At 32.6% G+C, this 18,862-nt stretch overlaps 1 protein-coding gene across 13 annotated transcripts in view; it reads right to left on the minus strand.

The window, feature by feature from the left end:
- LOC125665981 (potassium voltage-gated channel subfamily H member 6-like) overlaps positions 1-18,862 on the minus strand; it is an 88,288-nt gene that overhangs the window by 53,653 nt on the left and 15,773 nt on the right. For all 13 annotated transcript variants that reach the window (XM_056151238.1, XM_056151229.1, XM_056151227.1 and 10 more), the window contains exons 2-3: positions 12,782-13,012; positions 8,018-8,152 (exon numbers count right to left, since the gene is read on the minus strand). In XM_056151238.1, coding sequence (XP_056007213.1) covers positions 8,018-8,152; positions 12,782-13,012 — 366 coding nt within the window. The remainder of the gene's footprint in view (positions 1-8,017; positions 8,153-12,781; positions 13,013-18,862) is intronic.

Below are 18,862 nucleotides of genomic sequence, written 5' to 3' on the forward strand. Positions count from 1 at the left end.
CGAAATGTATTCGTTTGATTCTACCAAAATTAAACACAACCAAAGATATGAATAAAATACAAATTAATTAAAGAAAGAGCACATATTAGGCCTAGTGATGACGTGACAGAATATAGTCAACTTGATGACGTAGGACACTGACTGGTAGAAGTAGACAGATTGTAAACACGAGTTCCCGGTATGAATCGTCTGTTTTACGAGTTCGATAACATGACGGAGCAAGCAGCGACTTTTGATCTTGGAGGCATTAATGATTGAACTGCGTTATATGAGACTCAGTCAACGAGGGCAGTCAACGAGGGCAATTAGATGAAGAGGTGTTGAGCCTTTTACTTGATATTGAAATGGAGCCGAGTCGCATTCCACCGTTCCTACGAAACAACCAGTGTTCAACGTCTCCTCGAACGTGATGCAGCTTACATCCAGTCACCATTTGTTCTCTTCCTATATATCTAATTAAGCTTTTAACCATTGCACCTTTTAATTTGGTGTATAATCCAATAAATTCTGCACAGTAACTCTACCTGACCTGACCGCACAGCCAGTTTTGTTGTTGTTTTCATTGTTACGTATGAGTATTCCTATGCGCTATTTCAAAAAACGTTAATTCAAGCTTTTTGATGAGAGAAACTATTTGTTTTTTCTATTTTAAAAACATAGTAAATGATAAGAAATAAATCTTATAATTCTTTATTTGATGCATGTATCAAACGAAAAATTGGATGAAAAACTTTTTCATCAATGTGCTTATATTTGCATTCACCGAATCTTTCCTCTTATATTTCTGAAATGAAATTGACTTGCTGTCATCTGGGACAATGAATAAATGTTTGTTGCAAACTATAGTTCCATTCTTTTTTGTTGTTGTTAGTACCACCTGTCTGCTTAATCATTACCAAATAAGGATTGAGCGTCATCAAGATCAAAGGGTGCATTATATATAATAGGCTGTTCTGTGTAACGTAACAAATGGGAAACCAATATGATATACTAGATAATATAGTTATGCATATCATATTTCCCAAACAGACATTAGTTATACATATTACATTTCCCGTACAGAAATTAGTTATACATATTACATTTCTTGTACAGACAATAGTTATATACGTATTACATTTCCTGTACAGACATTAGTTATATATGTATTACATTTCCTGTACAGACATTAGTTATATACGTATTACATTTCCTGTACAGACATTAGTTATACGTATTACATTTCCTGTACAGACATTAGTTATATATGTATTACATTTCCTGTACATTCGTTATACGTATTACATTTCCTGTTCAGACATTAGTTATATACGTATTACATTTCCTGTACAGACATTAGTTATATATGTATTACATTTCCTGTACAGACATTAGTTATATACGTATTACATTTCCTGTACAGACATTAGTTATACGTATTACATTTCCTGTACAGACATTAGTTATATACGTATTACATTTCCTGTACAGACATTAGTTATATACGTATTACATTTCCTGTACAGACATTCGTTATACGTATTACATTTCCCATACAGACATTAGTTATATGTATTACATTTCCCGTACAGACATTAGTTATATACGTATTACATTTCCCGTACAGACATTAGTTATATACGTATTACATTTCCCGTACAGACATTAGTTATATACGTATTACATTTCCTGTACAGACATTAGCTATACGTATTACATTTCCTGTACAGACATTAGTTATATATGTATTACATTTCCTGTACAGACATTAGTTATATATGTATTACATTTCCTGTACAGACATTAGTTATATACGTATTACATTTCCTGTACAGACATTAGTTATATATGTATTACATTTCCTGTTCAGACATTAGTTATATACGTATTACATTTCCTGTACAGACATTAGTTATACGTATTACATTTCCTGTACAGACATTAGTTATACGTATTACATTTCCTGTACAGACATTAGTTATACGTATTACATTTACTGTACAGACATTAGTTATATACGTATTACATTTCCTGTTCAGACATTAGTTATATACGTATTACATTTCCTGTACAGACATTAGTTATAAGTATTACATTTCCTGTACAGACATTAGTTATATACGTATTACATTTCCTGTACAGACATTAGTTAAATGTATTACATTTCCTGTACATACATTAGTTATATACGTATTACATTTCCTGTACAGACATTAGTTATATAAGTATTACATTTCCTGTACAGACATTAGTTATATACGTATTACATTTCCTGTTCAGACATTAGTTATATACGTATTACATTTCCCTTACAGACATTAGTTATATACGTATTACATTTCCTGTACAGACATTAGTTATATATGTATTACATTTCCTGTACAGACATTCATTATACGTATTACATTTCCTGTACAGACATTAGTTATACGTATTACATTTCCTGTACAGACATTAGTTATATACGTATTACATTTCCTGTACAGACATTAGTTATATATGTATTATATTTCCTGTACAGACATTAGTTATATATGTATTACATTTCCTATACAGACATTAGTTATAAGTATTACATTTCCTGTACAGACATTAGTTATATGCATTACATTTCCTGTACAGACATTAGTTATATACGTATTACATTTCCCGTACAGACATTAGTTATATATGTATTACATTTCCTGTACAGACATTAGTTATATACGTATTACATTTCCTGTTCAGACATTAGTTATATACGTATTACATTTCCTGTACAGACATTAGTTCTATACGTATTACATTTCCTGTTCAGACATTAGTTATATGTATTACATTTCCTGTACAGACATTAGTTATACGTATTACATTTCCTGTACAGACATTAGTTATAAGTATTACATTTCCTGTACAGACATTAGTTATATATGTATTACATTTCCTGTACAGACATTAGTTATATACGTATTACATTTCCTGTACAGACATTAGTTATACGTATTACATTTCCTGTACAGACATTAGTTATATACGTATTACATTTCCTGTACAGACATTAGTTATACGTATTACATTTCCCGTACAGACATTAGTTATATGCATTACATTTCCCGTACAGACATTAGTTATATGTATTACATTTCCTGTACAGACATTAGTTATATGCATTACATTTCCTGTTCAGACATTAGTTATATACGTATTACATTTCCTGTACAGACATTAGTTATATATGTATTACATTTCCTCTACAGACATTAGTTATATATGTATTACATTTCCTGTACAGACATTAGTTATATATGTATTACATTTCCTGTACAGACATTAGTTATATACGTATTACATTTCCTGTTCAGACATTAGTTATATATGTATTACATTTCCTGTACAGACATTAGTTATATACATATTACATTTCCTGTACAGACATTAGTTATATACGTATTATATTTCCTGTTCAGACATTAGTTATATACGTATTACATTTCCTGTACAGACATTAGTTATATATGTATTACATTTCCTGTTCAGACATTAGTTATATACGTATTACATTTCCTGTTCAGACATTAGTTATATATGCATTACATTTCCTATACAGACATTAGTTATACGTATTACATTTCCTGTTCAGACATTAGTTATATACGTATTACATTTCCTGTTCAGACATTAGTTATATATGCATTACATTTCCTGTACAGACATTAGTTATACGTATTACATTTCCTGTACAGACATTAGTTATATACGTATTACATTTCCTGTACAGACATTAGTTATATATGTATTACATTTCCTGTACAGACATTAGTTATACGCAGTACATTTCCTGTTCAGACATTAGTTATATGTATTATGTTTCCTGTTCAGACATTAGTTATACGTATTACATTTCCTGTTCAGACATTAGTTATATACGTATTACATTTCCTGTACAGACATTAGTTATATACGTATTACATTTCCTGTTCAGACATTAGTTATATACGTATTACATTTCCTGTACAGACATTAGTTATATATGTATTACATTTCCTGTTCAGACATTAGTTATATACGTATTACATTTCCTGTTCAGACATTAGTTATATATGCATTACATTTCCTATACAGACATTAGTTATACGTATTACATTTCCTGTTCAGACATTAGTTATATACGTATTACATTTCCTGTTCAGACATTAGTTATATATGCATTACATTTCCTGTACAGACATTAGTTATACGTATTACATTTCCTGTACAGACATTAGTTATATACGTATTACATTTCCTGTACAGACATTAGTTATATATGTATTACATTTCCTGTACAGACATTAGTTATACGCAGTACATTTCCTGTTCAGACATTAGTTATATGTATTATGTTTCCTGTTCAGACATTAGTTATACGTATTACATTTCCTGTTCAGACATTAGTTATATATGTATTACATTTCCTGTACAGACATTAGTTATATACGTATTACATTTCCTGTTCAGACATTAGTTATATACGTATTACATTTCCTGTTCAGACATTAGTTATATATGTATTACATTTCCTGTTCAGACATTAGTTATATACGTATTACATTTCCTGTACAGACATTAGTTATATACGTATTACATTTCCTGTTCAGACATTAGTTATATATGTATTACATTTCCTGTTCAGACATTAGTTATATACGTATTACATTTCCTGTACAGACATTGGTTATATATGTATTACATTTCCTGTTCAGACATTAGTTATATACGTATTACATTTCCTGTACAGACATTAGTTATATACGTATTACATTTCCTGTACAGACAATTAGTTATACGTATTACATTTCCTGTTCAGACATTAGTTATACGTATTACATTTCCTGTACAGACATTAGTTATATACGTATTACATTTCCTGTACAGACAATTAGTTATACGTATTACATTTCCTGTACAGACATTAGTTATATGTATTACATTTCCTGTTCAGACATTAGTTATACGTATTACATTTCCTGTACAGACATTAGTTATTAATGTATTACATTTCCTGTACAGACATTAGTTATATGTATTACATTTTCTGTACAGACATTAGTTATACGTATTACATTTCCTATTCAGACATTAGTTATACGTATTACATTTCCTGTACAGACATTAGTTATTAATGTATTACATTTCCTGTACAGACATTAGTTATACGTATTACATTTCCTGTACAGACATTAGTTATATATGTATTACATTTCCTGTACAGACATTAGTTATATACGTATTACATTTCCTGTACAGACATTAGTTATATGTATTACATTTCCTGTACAGACATTAGTTATACGTATTACATTTCCTGTTCAGACATTGGTTATACGTATTACATTTCCTGTACAGACATTAGTTATTAATGTATTACATTTCCTGTACAGACATTAGTTATACGTATTACATTTCCTGTACAGACATTAGTTATATATGTATTACATTTCCCGTACAGACATTAGTTATATATGTATTACATTTCCTGTTCAGACATTAGTTATATACGTATTACATTTCCTGTACAGACATTAGTTATATGCATTACATTTCCTGTACAGACATTAGTTATATATGTATTACATTTCCTGTTCAGACATTAGTTATACGTATTACATTTCCTGTACAGACATTAGTTATATATGTATTACATTTCCTGTACAGACATTAGTTATAAGTATTACATTTCCTGTACAGACATTAGTTATATGCATTACATTTCCTGTACAGACATTAGTTATATACGTATTACATTTCCTGTACAGACATTCATTATACGTATTACATTTCCTGTACAGACATTAGTTATATGTATTACATTTCCTGTACAGACATTAGTTATACGTATTACATTTCCTGTACAGACATTCGTTATACGTATTACATTTCCTGTACAGACATTAGTTATTAATGTATTACATTTCCTGTACAGACATCATTTATATGCGTATTACATTTCCTGTACAGACATTAGTTATACGTATTACATTTCCCCTACGTATTACATTTCCTGTGCAGACAATATTAGTTATACGTATTACATTTCTTGTTCAGACATCAGTTGCGACTGAGCTATATATCATTCACTATACACAGTGGTAAAACATTTGACTCTATTGTCAATATATCTCTGGAATTGTTATACAGAAATATTTCAAAACATATTTCTATTTAATGATACATATTTAGATAATTTCTTTCACTTGGTATGGATTACTTAATTTAGGGTTGCACAAAGAAATGCCCCATTACTAAAGGACTGACAAATCATTTCCAAAGCCTTAATTCTTACATTATACTCATTAATCCATCGTCAACTTCACAAATGTAATTTGTCAAAATGATCTTTGCATGTCCAACCTCACTCCCTGAAGCACCATGACTTAGATCTATAACATGACAAATGCAATTCATTGGCTCTTATCAAAATCATCTTTGCATGTCTAACTGAACTCCTTCAAGATCCTTACTAATTCGTGGCACAAATGGCAATGTCTGCCTGCCGTATAATGTTCTTATTGATTAATTAAGCCTAATGGCAGTAGCACGTATTGCATATTTATGTCATTATTTTTAGAAACCAAGTATTTATCTATATTAACTATATGTAATCATTTTTGAATAAGCTAGGTTACTGCATATACATGAACCTAGCTCCCTTAAAACATACATGTTGGGATATTTGGTCATTTTTGAAGTTTTAATGATCATGCAGATTCTAAGCTGTGCATGCAATTAATATTCCTCTATTTATGCACCAAAAGTTTGTTGATTCTAGATCTAAAATCTACATGAGTTCAAAAAGGGTATGTATTTTATGACTTAACCACAAATCTTAAAAACTTATTGAAAGGAGTATCCATTCCATTTAGTTTTTTGAGAATTTCAGACAGAAATTAATTTGAGAAACAGTTTAGCAGGACTATGATATAATGTTAAAGAGTTATGCTACACCAGAGAAATTTTATATGGATGAAAAGTGGTGGATATTATATGTACAACAATATTTTGCAATTGAAAACTTTCAAATTTACTTTATTTGGTCAAAAAATACAGTTTTAGTTGAAAGCAATCTGAGGAAAATTTAAAACCCCTGCTGGACTCAAACACGCGACCTAGAGTTCAGCAGTCGACGTGCTAACCTACTGAACTACTAAGCTAGGCAAGAATATTTTAAATGAATAGACAAATATTGCTGATATTTATATTAATATTTTCATCCATGTTTTAAAGGAAGTCAGCCATTATGACTATGTAGAGAACCTCCTTAATCAGTTTACACTAGTTTTCAGGGAAAGTAACTCTTTCATGCCAATAATAACTTCAAGGCAAGAATTAATTACTTTTATTCACCAGTAGCTGTCTGGACTATCAAATTCTACTGTCTCTTCGGGTCAGCTGGATATATGAAAACGACTGGCCCAAATTCCATATTTATTAGTAATGAAACATTTTACAGCCTGACACCATATAAAATTAGGATGACCACACACGGCATTTTGGGCCTGCGGGTGTGTTGGAATTCCATACCCCGACATTTGTTCAATCCAATACAATGGGGGATATTACCTGGATGGCTATATACAGCTGAGGTTGCTGATCTACTGCAAGCAATCGTGTATACAAGTCTGTTTAGAGGAATATCAAATTGTTTACATCAGTGTGATCAATAAGCTTAAGGTTTCAGAAAGCTATCAGAAATCTTATAATAATACAAATATATTTGTCCAGGGCAAATTGTTCATTGGATGCCATTTAGAACTAATTTAAGGCACCTCTCTGTCTTTTATAGTTCTGTTTCACTGGAAACCAACAAGGCATCATGGTTGGCGTTTTTAAGGAGTTTGTGTTCATGCAGTCAAATACAACAGTTTCCCCAAGGGAACATACAGGGGTACTAAAAGGGGGACAATTTGTGCAGAGCGTGAGGTCTTTTTTTTTTTTTAGAACAGGCTGCTGTTCAACTTGTTCAATGGAAGGATGAATTTGATCATTAAGTGATGATGCACTGCTTTAATATAATACTTACTGTTTTTGAAGTTTTTGACCACTTCATTTTTCAGGGGAGCATCTGTTATGTCTTCGTAGTTAATAATGAACATAATGATGTCTCCCTGTTCGTTTTTAACAGGTGCCACAAGTACACTGCAGAGAAACAGACTTCCTGAAAGAAAGGAAACATCACTTTAAACAAGAGGTCCATGGGCCACATCGCTCACCTGAGTCACCTTGGCTCATATATAGACTTTTCCTATATATTCTCATGTAGAACTTTGATCCCTATTGTGGCCCCAACCTACTCCCAGGGGCCATGAGTTTTACAAAATTGAATCCGCACCATATCATGAAGCTTTCATGTAAATGTAAACTTTTCTGGCCAGAGATTTTTTAAAGATTTTCCCTATATATTTGTATGTAAAATTTTGATCCCCTACTGTGGGGGCCATGATTTTTACAAACTTCAATCTGCACTATGTCTGGAAGCTTTTGTGCAAAAGTAAACTTTAGCCCAATGGTTCTTATGGAGAAAATTTTTAAAGTTTTTTCCCCCTATTTATTAGTTACATGAATGTAAAACTTTGATCCCCTATTGTGCCCCCATGCTAACCCCAGGGGTCATGAGTTTAACAGAATTTACACTCTGTCAGGAAGCTTTCATGTAAATATCAGCTTTTCTGGCTCAGTGGTTGTTGAGAAGATTTTTCAAGATTTTCCCTATATATATGTATGTAAAACTTTGATCCCTTTTGTCGCCTCATCTTACTCCCGGGGGTCATGATTTTAACAAACTTGAATCTGCACTATGTCAGAAAGCTTTCATGTAAATTTCCACTTTCCTGGCCCAGTAGTTTTTGAGAAGATTTTTAAAGATTTGCCCTATATATTTGTAGGTAAAACTTTGATCCCCTATTGTGGCCCCATCCAACCCCCGAAGGGCATAATTTTAACAAACTTGAATCTGCACTATGTCAGGAAGCTTTCGAGTTAATTTCAGCTCTTCTGGCACACTGGTTCTTGAGTAGAAGATTTTTATATGACCCCACCCTATTTTTGCATTTTTGTGATTATCTCCCCTTTGAATGGGGCATGGCCCTTCATTTGAACAAACTTGAAAGCCCTTCACCCAAGGATGCTTTTGATTAAGTTTGGTTATAATTGGCCCAGTGGCTCTGGGGAAGATGTCAAAAATGTAAAAAGTTTACAGATGGACAGACGACGGACAGCAGGCAATCAGAAAAGCTTACTTGAGCTTTCAGTTCAGGTGAGCTAAAAATGAAATTTCAAATTCTGCTTTAAAACAATCATTTACAAAGATAATCTTATGTAATTGAAATCATACAAAGTAACATCATTAACATTTCAGAACTACATGTAAGTCTCGGCCGATAACGGGAACCGGTCATTACAGATGTTGCCCAAACATAATCCCCATTCACAAAGTGGTGTCATTTTGTTTGATTAATTTATTGCTATGCAAGTAAAGCATTATTTAATCGAAATGAACTGAGCATGCACACACTTTCTGGTCAATAATTTTGATGTCAATCTGCATAACATCTCAATATAGATATCTACAGAATAGTAAGAAAGCTTTTTTAGACGTTTAATTAAGCAATATATCCAATCAAAATTAAAGGAATGTGCATGCTCGTTGATATAAGTAATTTTGACCATGCCAATCATAACATAACTTTCAGTCCATTTCATAATGAAGTCATTCAGTATAATCCACTCACAATTCAGTGCATGTGCTATAATAGTTGCACGTGCTGGTAAGTGATTTTGACTAAACATATATCGGTAGAGAGTCCTGGAATATAACTGCAACCTAAATTTGAACATATTTCATTGAAAACTAAACATGTTATAAACAAATACTCAATTTCAAACTTTTAAAAATTACACTACACATACCACAGGGATTTGACACAATCTGAGCAAACTGGTACCGTATATACATGTAGTATATATTGTGAAGCACACATATACTACATACCAGTTTGCTCAGATCGTGTCAAAACCCTGTGACACATACATTCTAAATGTGCACACATGAAATTGATTCAATTGGGATTTATATCAAATGCCTACAGTATAAATGTCATTTGAGTTCAATCTTTTATAAGAAAGTTATAATATGGTCATTTTAGTATGTACATGTAACCAGAGAATTAAAGGAAAACAAGACACCCCCTAGGCTCCCCCCATTAATAACTCCCTTAAACAAAGTCCATGCCAAGGAGAGACATAAAAATAAAGTGTAAATCATGCCTTTCAATTGCTTAATTATGTTTATTTATATTTTTACCTTTATAAGAGTAAGAGGTCAAGGTAACTGCAGGGGTCACTTGACCTTGATACAAGTTTGTAGATCGCATCTTTTTATCACATCTAAAGACTCCAAAGTCTCCATCAGTCTCAGTTCTAAAGTAATAATTTTTTATGACCAAGGTCAAATGTAAAGGTCACTGGAAATATTAATTTGTAGGTCACAACATCCTTTTGTCATTTCAAAAGATTAAAGTCTCCATAAGTCATGGTTTTAAAGTAATATGGTCAAGATCACAGGAATCATTTTAGCTAGATACCAGTTTGTATTCTCTAATCATTTGCCTCTATCAATCCCAGTTCTAAACTATACCAGATTTTATGTTCAAGGTACATGTAAGAGGTCAAGGTCATTGGAGTCATTTGACCTTGATACTAATTTGTATCCTCTTATCATTTCTGAAGATCCTATATCTCTATTTATCCTGGTTCTAAATTCATTTCCTTTTTTGAAGGTCATAGTTCAAGGCCACTGGAGTCACTTGACCTTGATACAAGTTTGTAGGTATCATCATCCATTTATCATTTCTGAAGATCCCATGTCTCTATCAGACCTGGTTCTGATGTAATATTAGTTTTATGTTCATTTATCATTTCTGAAGAGCCCATGTCTCTATCAGTCCTGGTTCTGATGTAATATCAGTTTTATGTTCAAGGTCAGAATTCTTGAAGGTAACTGGAGTCACTTGATCTTCAGAAACATGTTTCTCATTCAAATTTTGATACTAGTATTACCCCCTCTTCAGAATAGTTTACAAGTCACAGTCTAGAGACAACTGGAAGGATTAATAGCCTAAAATCGTATTTCAGGTGAAACAGAAATTTAGTCACTTCAATGTTTCAAGTCTGATGCTTAAAAAATCACTTGGGATTCTTTGTGGTACATGTACTTCTTATTTTCAACAGTTCCCTATTGTATAAGCTCAGAAGATCTTCTTTCCATTTCTATCCAGCAATGTACGTACACTGCAGTAAATGATCCTTATCTGTAAAACTTAAAAGAAATCTTCATCCCTTTCTCATAAACATCATCAGGTTGTTGAGCTAATCCACCAAGTTATCGAAGAACTGTGAAAATCACAGCATAAATGTCACGTCCAAAGAACATTAATAGTCCTCAACAGAACAAATTAATCGGCGTTCGTGGCCACTGAGCACTTCATGTCAGATAGAAGATTTTCCCACATAAACCTACTATTAAAACACGTCATTTTGACTGCGACTTAAAAATTTTCCCCCAAATATTCTTTAACTACTGTTTGTTGACCAGTCAGCTGCCAATCAACAGTCTCATGAACTCTTGTCCTCGATCAATCTGCTGACTAATTGCCTTCATTTTACTTGTTATGTATCTTAGTCATGTGATTTTAAAACAATAATGAAATATGAAAATGTATCAAAAAAACATATGGGTGGCATGCATGAAGCAAACTATCTTTACATTAAAGCTACACTATCAATTTGCCTTTTGCAGCTCATGCTTTCTGAATTTTAACCTAGGCAGTTTTAATAGATGCGATCTTGTCCAGTTGAAAGAAAATGGCCAGAAATGTGTACATTTGTGATGTAGAACAAAGTCAAGATAGCAAGGTCAAAGGTCATAGCACAAAATGAACGAAATCTATATACAAAATACGAAAATCCAGCTACTTAAATAGTTCAAGAGATATTGCCTAGGTTAGGTTTCTTAAAAGTAGGCCCGACTCAAGGTCACAAGGTCAAAAACTATGCTAAGGGAAAAAGCTTTAGTCACAAGGAATGTACAAACAAAATATAAGAGCCAGTATCACTCACCATTTAAAAGATATGAGCAAATTTAGAGTTTCACACAGACTTGACAGACAATGCCTGACAAAAAATCATATCACTGGGGTAATAAAAAAAATCTCAATTCCATACAACTTAGGAATGTTTGCATTTTGATATGATTATGTGTGGCTCTGCTACTCTTGAAAAGAATTTGTTTTAATTCATTTCCTGCATATTCCCATTAAAAACTTTGATCTCCTATTGTGGCCCCATGAGAGGTGTTATGATTTGAACTAAATTGAATCTACACTGCATGTGGATGCTTGTATGACTACCCATGGTCCTGCTGTTGTTGAGAAGAAGATTTTAGAATAATGAGATGTTTCTCTATATAGATATCAATTCTTATGTAAAACTTTGATCCCATACTTTGGCCCCTCCCAACTCCCAGGAATCATGCTTTGAATAAACTTGAATCTGCACTAATTGGGAATGATTGAAAATTCTGGATTTTTATTTTATTTATATATATCGTAAATAAAATATATACGGTCAGCAGCAAAACGTTAGGTATAAGGGTCGGGCAACCAGAAACACGCTTCTTTAGGCCTAAGTACTTCCCTACTTTCTCTTACAATAAAATACTACACTTTCAGCTAAAATGTCTACAACACTATCACACTTTGCTGTAATTCTGTATAGAGAATAGTCATACCATCTTTTCGACTGTACATGGCCTCGATCTGTTTCTCCTCCGTCCCGCGAAGTGCGTCTTTGATCTGCAGTATGGAGTATGTGCTCGTCGTTGGACCATGAAGAAATTCACACAGACAAGATTTCTGCATGACCTCAGCCCTGGAGAACCCAGTGAGGAAACAGAACCCATCATTACAGAAGATGATTGGGTACGTCTCTATCTGGGCATTCGCAATTACAAACTTTCTGTCTGCAAAAGAAATCAAAATTACTACACCTTATATTCTGACATGTAAAGTGACAGGTTTAAGTTTTAGATATCTATCTTTTAAATTGTTTAAGGTCACAGGGGGAGGGAGGGAGATAAGATAAAAATCAAGAGAATTCTATATTATTTAAATTAAAATAATGAAAGTACTGAGAGTACTAAAAGCTGATTATGGCTCAACATGCGAAAATCACCATCTTCCTTTATATACCATATTTCATAATTCTCAGTCTTAAAATTTCTATCTATATCTTAAATATCCATTACAATATGATTGCAGTGGCCTTAATAAAGGACTCCACAGTATACTAAAATCAATACAAAAAAACTTTACAATTCAAAACACAAACACTTAAAGAGACACTACAGCCCATTTTGCGCAAAAATCATGAAATGACAATTTTCCCAACGCTTTCTCAATTTTTGTTGCATTGTTGAAAGTATGAACTTTACGAAAATAACACTTATCTAAAGTGAAAAATTATCGTTTTAACGTAAAAATGAATACTTTTTGATGGCCTATACAAAAAATATCGAGTCTCCTCCTTTTAGTCTTCAGACGCATGCGCATAGACAGTAAACAGTGCAGCATGTCATCCAGTGAGAGAAAGTGTAGTTGATAGATCTAGCATTTTGACAGATTCTGTGAGAAAAGAGGTAAAAATAGAATGAGATAAAACTCATGCGTGAAATAAAATTTACCTAGGGATCAGTATGACCGTTGGAAAACAGAGAGCTCGGAGAAACGCATGTAACTCAGTGGCGGATCTAGGATTTCCGAAGAGGGGTGTGAAAGTCAAAGATTAGCCAAAGTAATCGGCCATTCGGGTGCAAAATTTGATTTTCATTCATAATCTGTAGCGTAAAAAGGGAGGGGGGATACTGGCCCCCTAAATCTGCCATTGAGACTAGCTGCGAAGACACTACGTTTAAAAGTAAGTAGTGCTATTTTTATCTAAACACTACACGTGTTAGTTGTAAAAACATCGGTCAATGGGAACATGGAAGGGTATCTGTTGAAATAATTATTTATAATTAGTTATTATAAGGAGCAGGGAATAATCTTATGTACTTGAAAGGTGAGTGTGGACCCCCTTGGAGGGGAATTTAGATAATTTCCTACACAACACCTTTGCTGTCATTCAAAACCACGTGGTGTAAATAAGCATTCAAAAGTCCGAGTCAGCATGAAGAAACCTTTGAATTCCGGACGATCTTCAACGCGCAGTTGAGAGTAAATTGTTGCATCCCAAATGTTCAAAATTGTCAGTATCGATGTGAATTTTATCATTTTATCAATATATGGTTTGAAAAACACTTCATTAAAATGTGGAAAATGAGCTGTAGTGTCTCTTTAAGATTAAAATCTATTGAGAATTCTCAATCATAAAAATTGAACTAATGAAAGTACTGAGAGTCTAGAAGCTTTATGACTCATGTAAATCCAATCTTCCTGTATCTGAAAATCCATTATGCTATATATGATTGATGTGGCCTTAATAAAGGCTCCAGTATATAAAGACGCAATAAAACATAACAATTCAAAACATCGTTTGATAAGGAAAATTCTAATGCTTTCTGCTGATCATGTGTTCTAGCTCTTCTTTCGCATCATTCATGCTACAAATAAAACAGTATTAATGGTATAATTTTCGTTAAAATCAATGCATCATTACAACACTGGTTATCTGAATAACCAATTTGCCATAAATCTGTCTCACTCACAAGTCAAAACAACTGTAACTTAGCCCACTTAAGAGGAAAACATCCATCAGACCCAAATTTGGAAGACAGAATTTTTATTTTGATTGATCACGATGATTAAAACAACACTTACACTACTGATACCAATCTCAGTCCTGAATGTGCAGATTTACCGCAATATAAATGATTTCCATAGAAAATTGTTTCTTCAGAGTGCACAGAAATGATATGCATCAACATCATCATTGTGAGGAACATAAATCAAGCATGCATGCACCAATCTGACTTTCTCTATATTCATCAGTGCAATTTCGACTGATTCAAAACAAATTGTTATGTGTATTTTTGTGTTTATATAAGAGAATACATATATACATTGATGGATGGCCTTATTATTACAGTTTGTATTGTGTTGAATTTGAATTACTCTTTTACAACACTGTATCACAATTAACTTCATCTTCCAGGAATCTTGGAATTCATTAATAATGAATGCTGGTCTGAATTCTCAAAAAGACATCACAGACAATGATAATCCCCAACTGATCCCTCACGGGCAGTCAGGTATACCGATCATTTGTCAGACCTGTTTTCTCAGCTAATGGACGGATCAATCATTCAGTTCTCTTCTTACAACAACAGCTAGGTAACAAAGTATATCTGCACTTAGTACACAAAATTTACTGCATCAACTAAATCTCAAAAATATTTTCTTCAAATCAATCCTGAATTATACTATTTTATATCTACTTTTAAATCTAAAATAAAATGAATTTTTAACACAAATCTTTAAACAGTAAATGAAGTTGGGAAATTATCACCAAATTGCATCTTGAAGTGGCACTTTTGAAAATGACCATGACAGTTTAAAGTTAGCAAACTCTTTGAACTCTATCTTCAAGTAATTATAACACACTACACAAAAATCGCTAAAACGCATCAAAGATGCGTATGGCTGAGTTGCAGTTTGAAAAATTACGCACGCTTGCATTCGCGAAGTAAAAACATGCACGTATCTAATACAGTTTATAAGTATGAAGCTTTGAATGGCCACAATAGGTATTTAGTGTGATAATGACCTTGACCTTTGGATTTCAAAAGCAACATGAATCTTGAATGTCATCAGGATAATGAAGTCTGATAAACATGCATCTGCAGCCAAGTACATGTATAAAAGTTAGAGGCAAGCTCAAATCTACAGTATATAGTGAAAAAGAGACCTTGACCTTTGACCTTTTGATCTCAAAATAAATATGAACCTTCCTCTTTTGGATGTGATCATGTTATGTAAGTCTCGCAAAGATGCACCAAAAAGTATGAAAGTTAGAGCCCGGACAAGCTAATTGTGGACACTGCCCAACTGGACGCCCATCCTTCGCCAATTTAAAAGCAGAGATTTGCTACGCAACTCGGCTAATAAAACCTAATAATAAGTAAGTAAATCATTTATTGCCTATTGACATACATTGTGCATTTGCATAATCATATACAGTATATGGTAATTAAATCAGTTGCACTCAGCCCATTTGACCCATATAAGTCACTTTTCTATTTCAATTATACATGTATGTATACATATAGCTGCAATTATGTAGCCCTCTCAGATTTTTTGGGGGAGGCCATCAGAATTTTTTTTTTAAAAATGGAGAAGGCTATACATTATTGCAGCTAGTTAGTACATGCATACATTGTAATATAACGTAGCACATATATTAAATCATTTGTACAAATGTTGTTTTTTTGGTTGAAACAGCTAGCAGCGTATATTTAGAAATTCTGCAGTTTGTATTTTAATTATTATTTAACAATAAGTCATTCAATTGGCAAACACATTTTTTTCTTCAGGTGATCAATATTTCACAGAATGTCAGCTGCCATACACAATTATGCATATTAAATATGCATAACTAGGAAATAAAAATTTGTTTCTAAATTAGCCATAATGTACAGATTCACTATACAACCATCATGTTATAGAATTACTATTAACTTTTGAAAACATTAATTCCTTCAAGATTTTGTACAATTTGCAGTTAGAAATGCTTGATAAATATCTCAATAAATATAAAAATTAAATTGCTGATCAATCCTTAGACTAATTCAAAACCGTCTCTCTTTTTCTCCTGAAAATCTAAAAATGCAAGCCAAATTATCAGATTATCATCATTTCATTTGCAACCAATGCAAATTCATCAAGTTAATCTTTGTAAATTTGAGAAAACATTAAAAGCTAGCATCTTGCTGCTACAACACGAGCACAGTTGATGTTTAATATCCCACCACAGAAGGTATATGTATGTGGTGATCATTATTGGTTTGGTTGAATGGAAGGATTAATTCAGTGAATTGTGGGTGACACACTAGCTAAAAACCAAGTCTATCGGTTCTATTGTAAGGATCCATATTATTTATGGCCATCAAAAAACCAGACAATTTGTGACCCTCGTCTCAGCGAAAAAATAATCTTTCTTCAGCGACCTTCAATATATAACTAATCTGTAGAAATTAACACTGAATTCTGGAATTATGCAGGTGGCCGAAATGCTGCTCTGAATGTTATGCACACATGCAGTGCAATACGAACTGTATAGCTATATTACTCATCTGATGCCCGCCCTCCCATATTTTGTTGCCAAGTGATAAAAAAATCAATTTATTCAAATGGTGGTGTAACCTACAGGCTTGTATATTTCACCTCTTCTGACTGATTCCTACAAATATTATATTGTATGTTACATGTATAACTGGCAGTTAATATCATGAGCTTCGAGTATTTCATTGAAAAAGTTCTGTTAAGGAATATGCTATTAAATTCCCTGCCCTTAAATACCTCCTTGTGACCCCTGAAAATTAATTTAGGAGGGTTTTTTTTTCATATAGAGGCCTCCAATGCATTCAAACAATAATTAATCACACACAATTCAATCAGTTTCCATGGCAACCAGTCCCAAATCCAGTAGTTATTAATAGAAGCCAATTTCCAGGGAGATGTTTGTTACGAACTATGCATGAAAACAGTTCAGGCCTTCACGATAATTACTAAGGCTCTAACACCATTCCAGCAGTACCAAGCATTAACTCGGGAGAGCCTATAATAGTTAAAAGTGTTTTATTTTAATTATTTTTTACACTTTCGTCTTTGGTATAACCATGCAGTGATAATTTCAACAAACAGCAAGTTGTTAAATTAAAGTATCCTCAATGTAAGTCTACATCATCAATTTATTCCACTCAAATAGTCAATTGACAATATAATTTAAGTTAATTAGCCATATCTAGAAAAAAAATTTAATATTTATATTCACTATTTTTCCTAATCATAGGTAGCTCTTTAAATTAGATGTTTAACATATCAAATCTGGTAAACATTGGGCTAATTAAAATGTTGAAATGTTAACCCTCGGAACAATCACAATTTGTTCAATTCCACATTCCATCAGTGTCAACGGAATGAACTCTGATCAATATCCAAAATTGATTTCAAATTTTACAAGCAGTTTACAAATTAGATTATGAAATAAGAAAAAAAAACATCTTCTCAATTTACACTAGCTGAGAAAATATGCCTGTGAGAATCCTTCTTCTTATAACAGCTGTTTAACATGTTAATTTGTCCTGTGACATTGGCGTAATGCAAGGAAAACATTTCCTTTGAATGTTTACACAACTAATAAGCCTGTGGGTTCTCACTTATTTTTCTTTGTGTTGGGCAAATTAATCTCCCAGAAAAGCCATAATCATTTGTGATGTGAAGAAATCTATTTTTTTTAACATAATAATTGTGGGTGTTTGTATATTCGAACGTGTGCAGTATATACCTAAGAACAGCCGTTAAAGCACCAGCAGAAATACACCAAATAAATGTATCAGTTTCCAATATAGACGTTGATTTTACAATGATGACTTAAATGATTTCCTTGTTGAACAGTGAATTTGATCATGATCGACATCAGTTAGGAACAGATCGAGTTAATTAAAACCATGAACTCACATGCAGTCTTTTTAGTGGTAAAAATATCACAATTAAAACAACTGAAACATAATCCAAATAGCAGAGAAAAAATCTAACTGCTGAATTTCTGTGGATCGACCAAATAAATCATGTGTTGACCTGGAATTACACAAATA

The sequence above is a fragment of the Ostrea edulis genome, chromosome 10, assembly GCF_947568905.1.
Source record: "Ostrea edulis chromosome 10, xbOstEdul1.1, whole genome shotgun sequence".
Taxonomy (NCBI): Eukaryota; Metazoa; Mollusca; class Bivalvia; order Ostreida; family Ostreidae; genus Ostrea; species Ostrea edulis.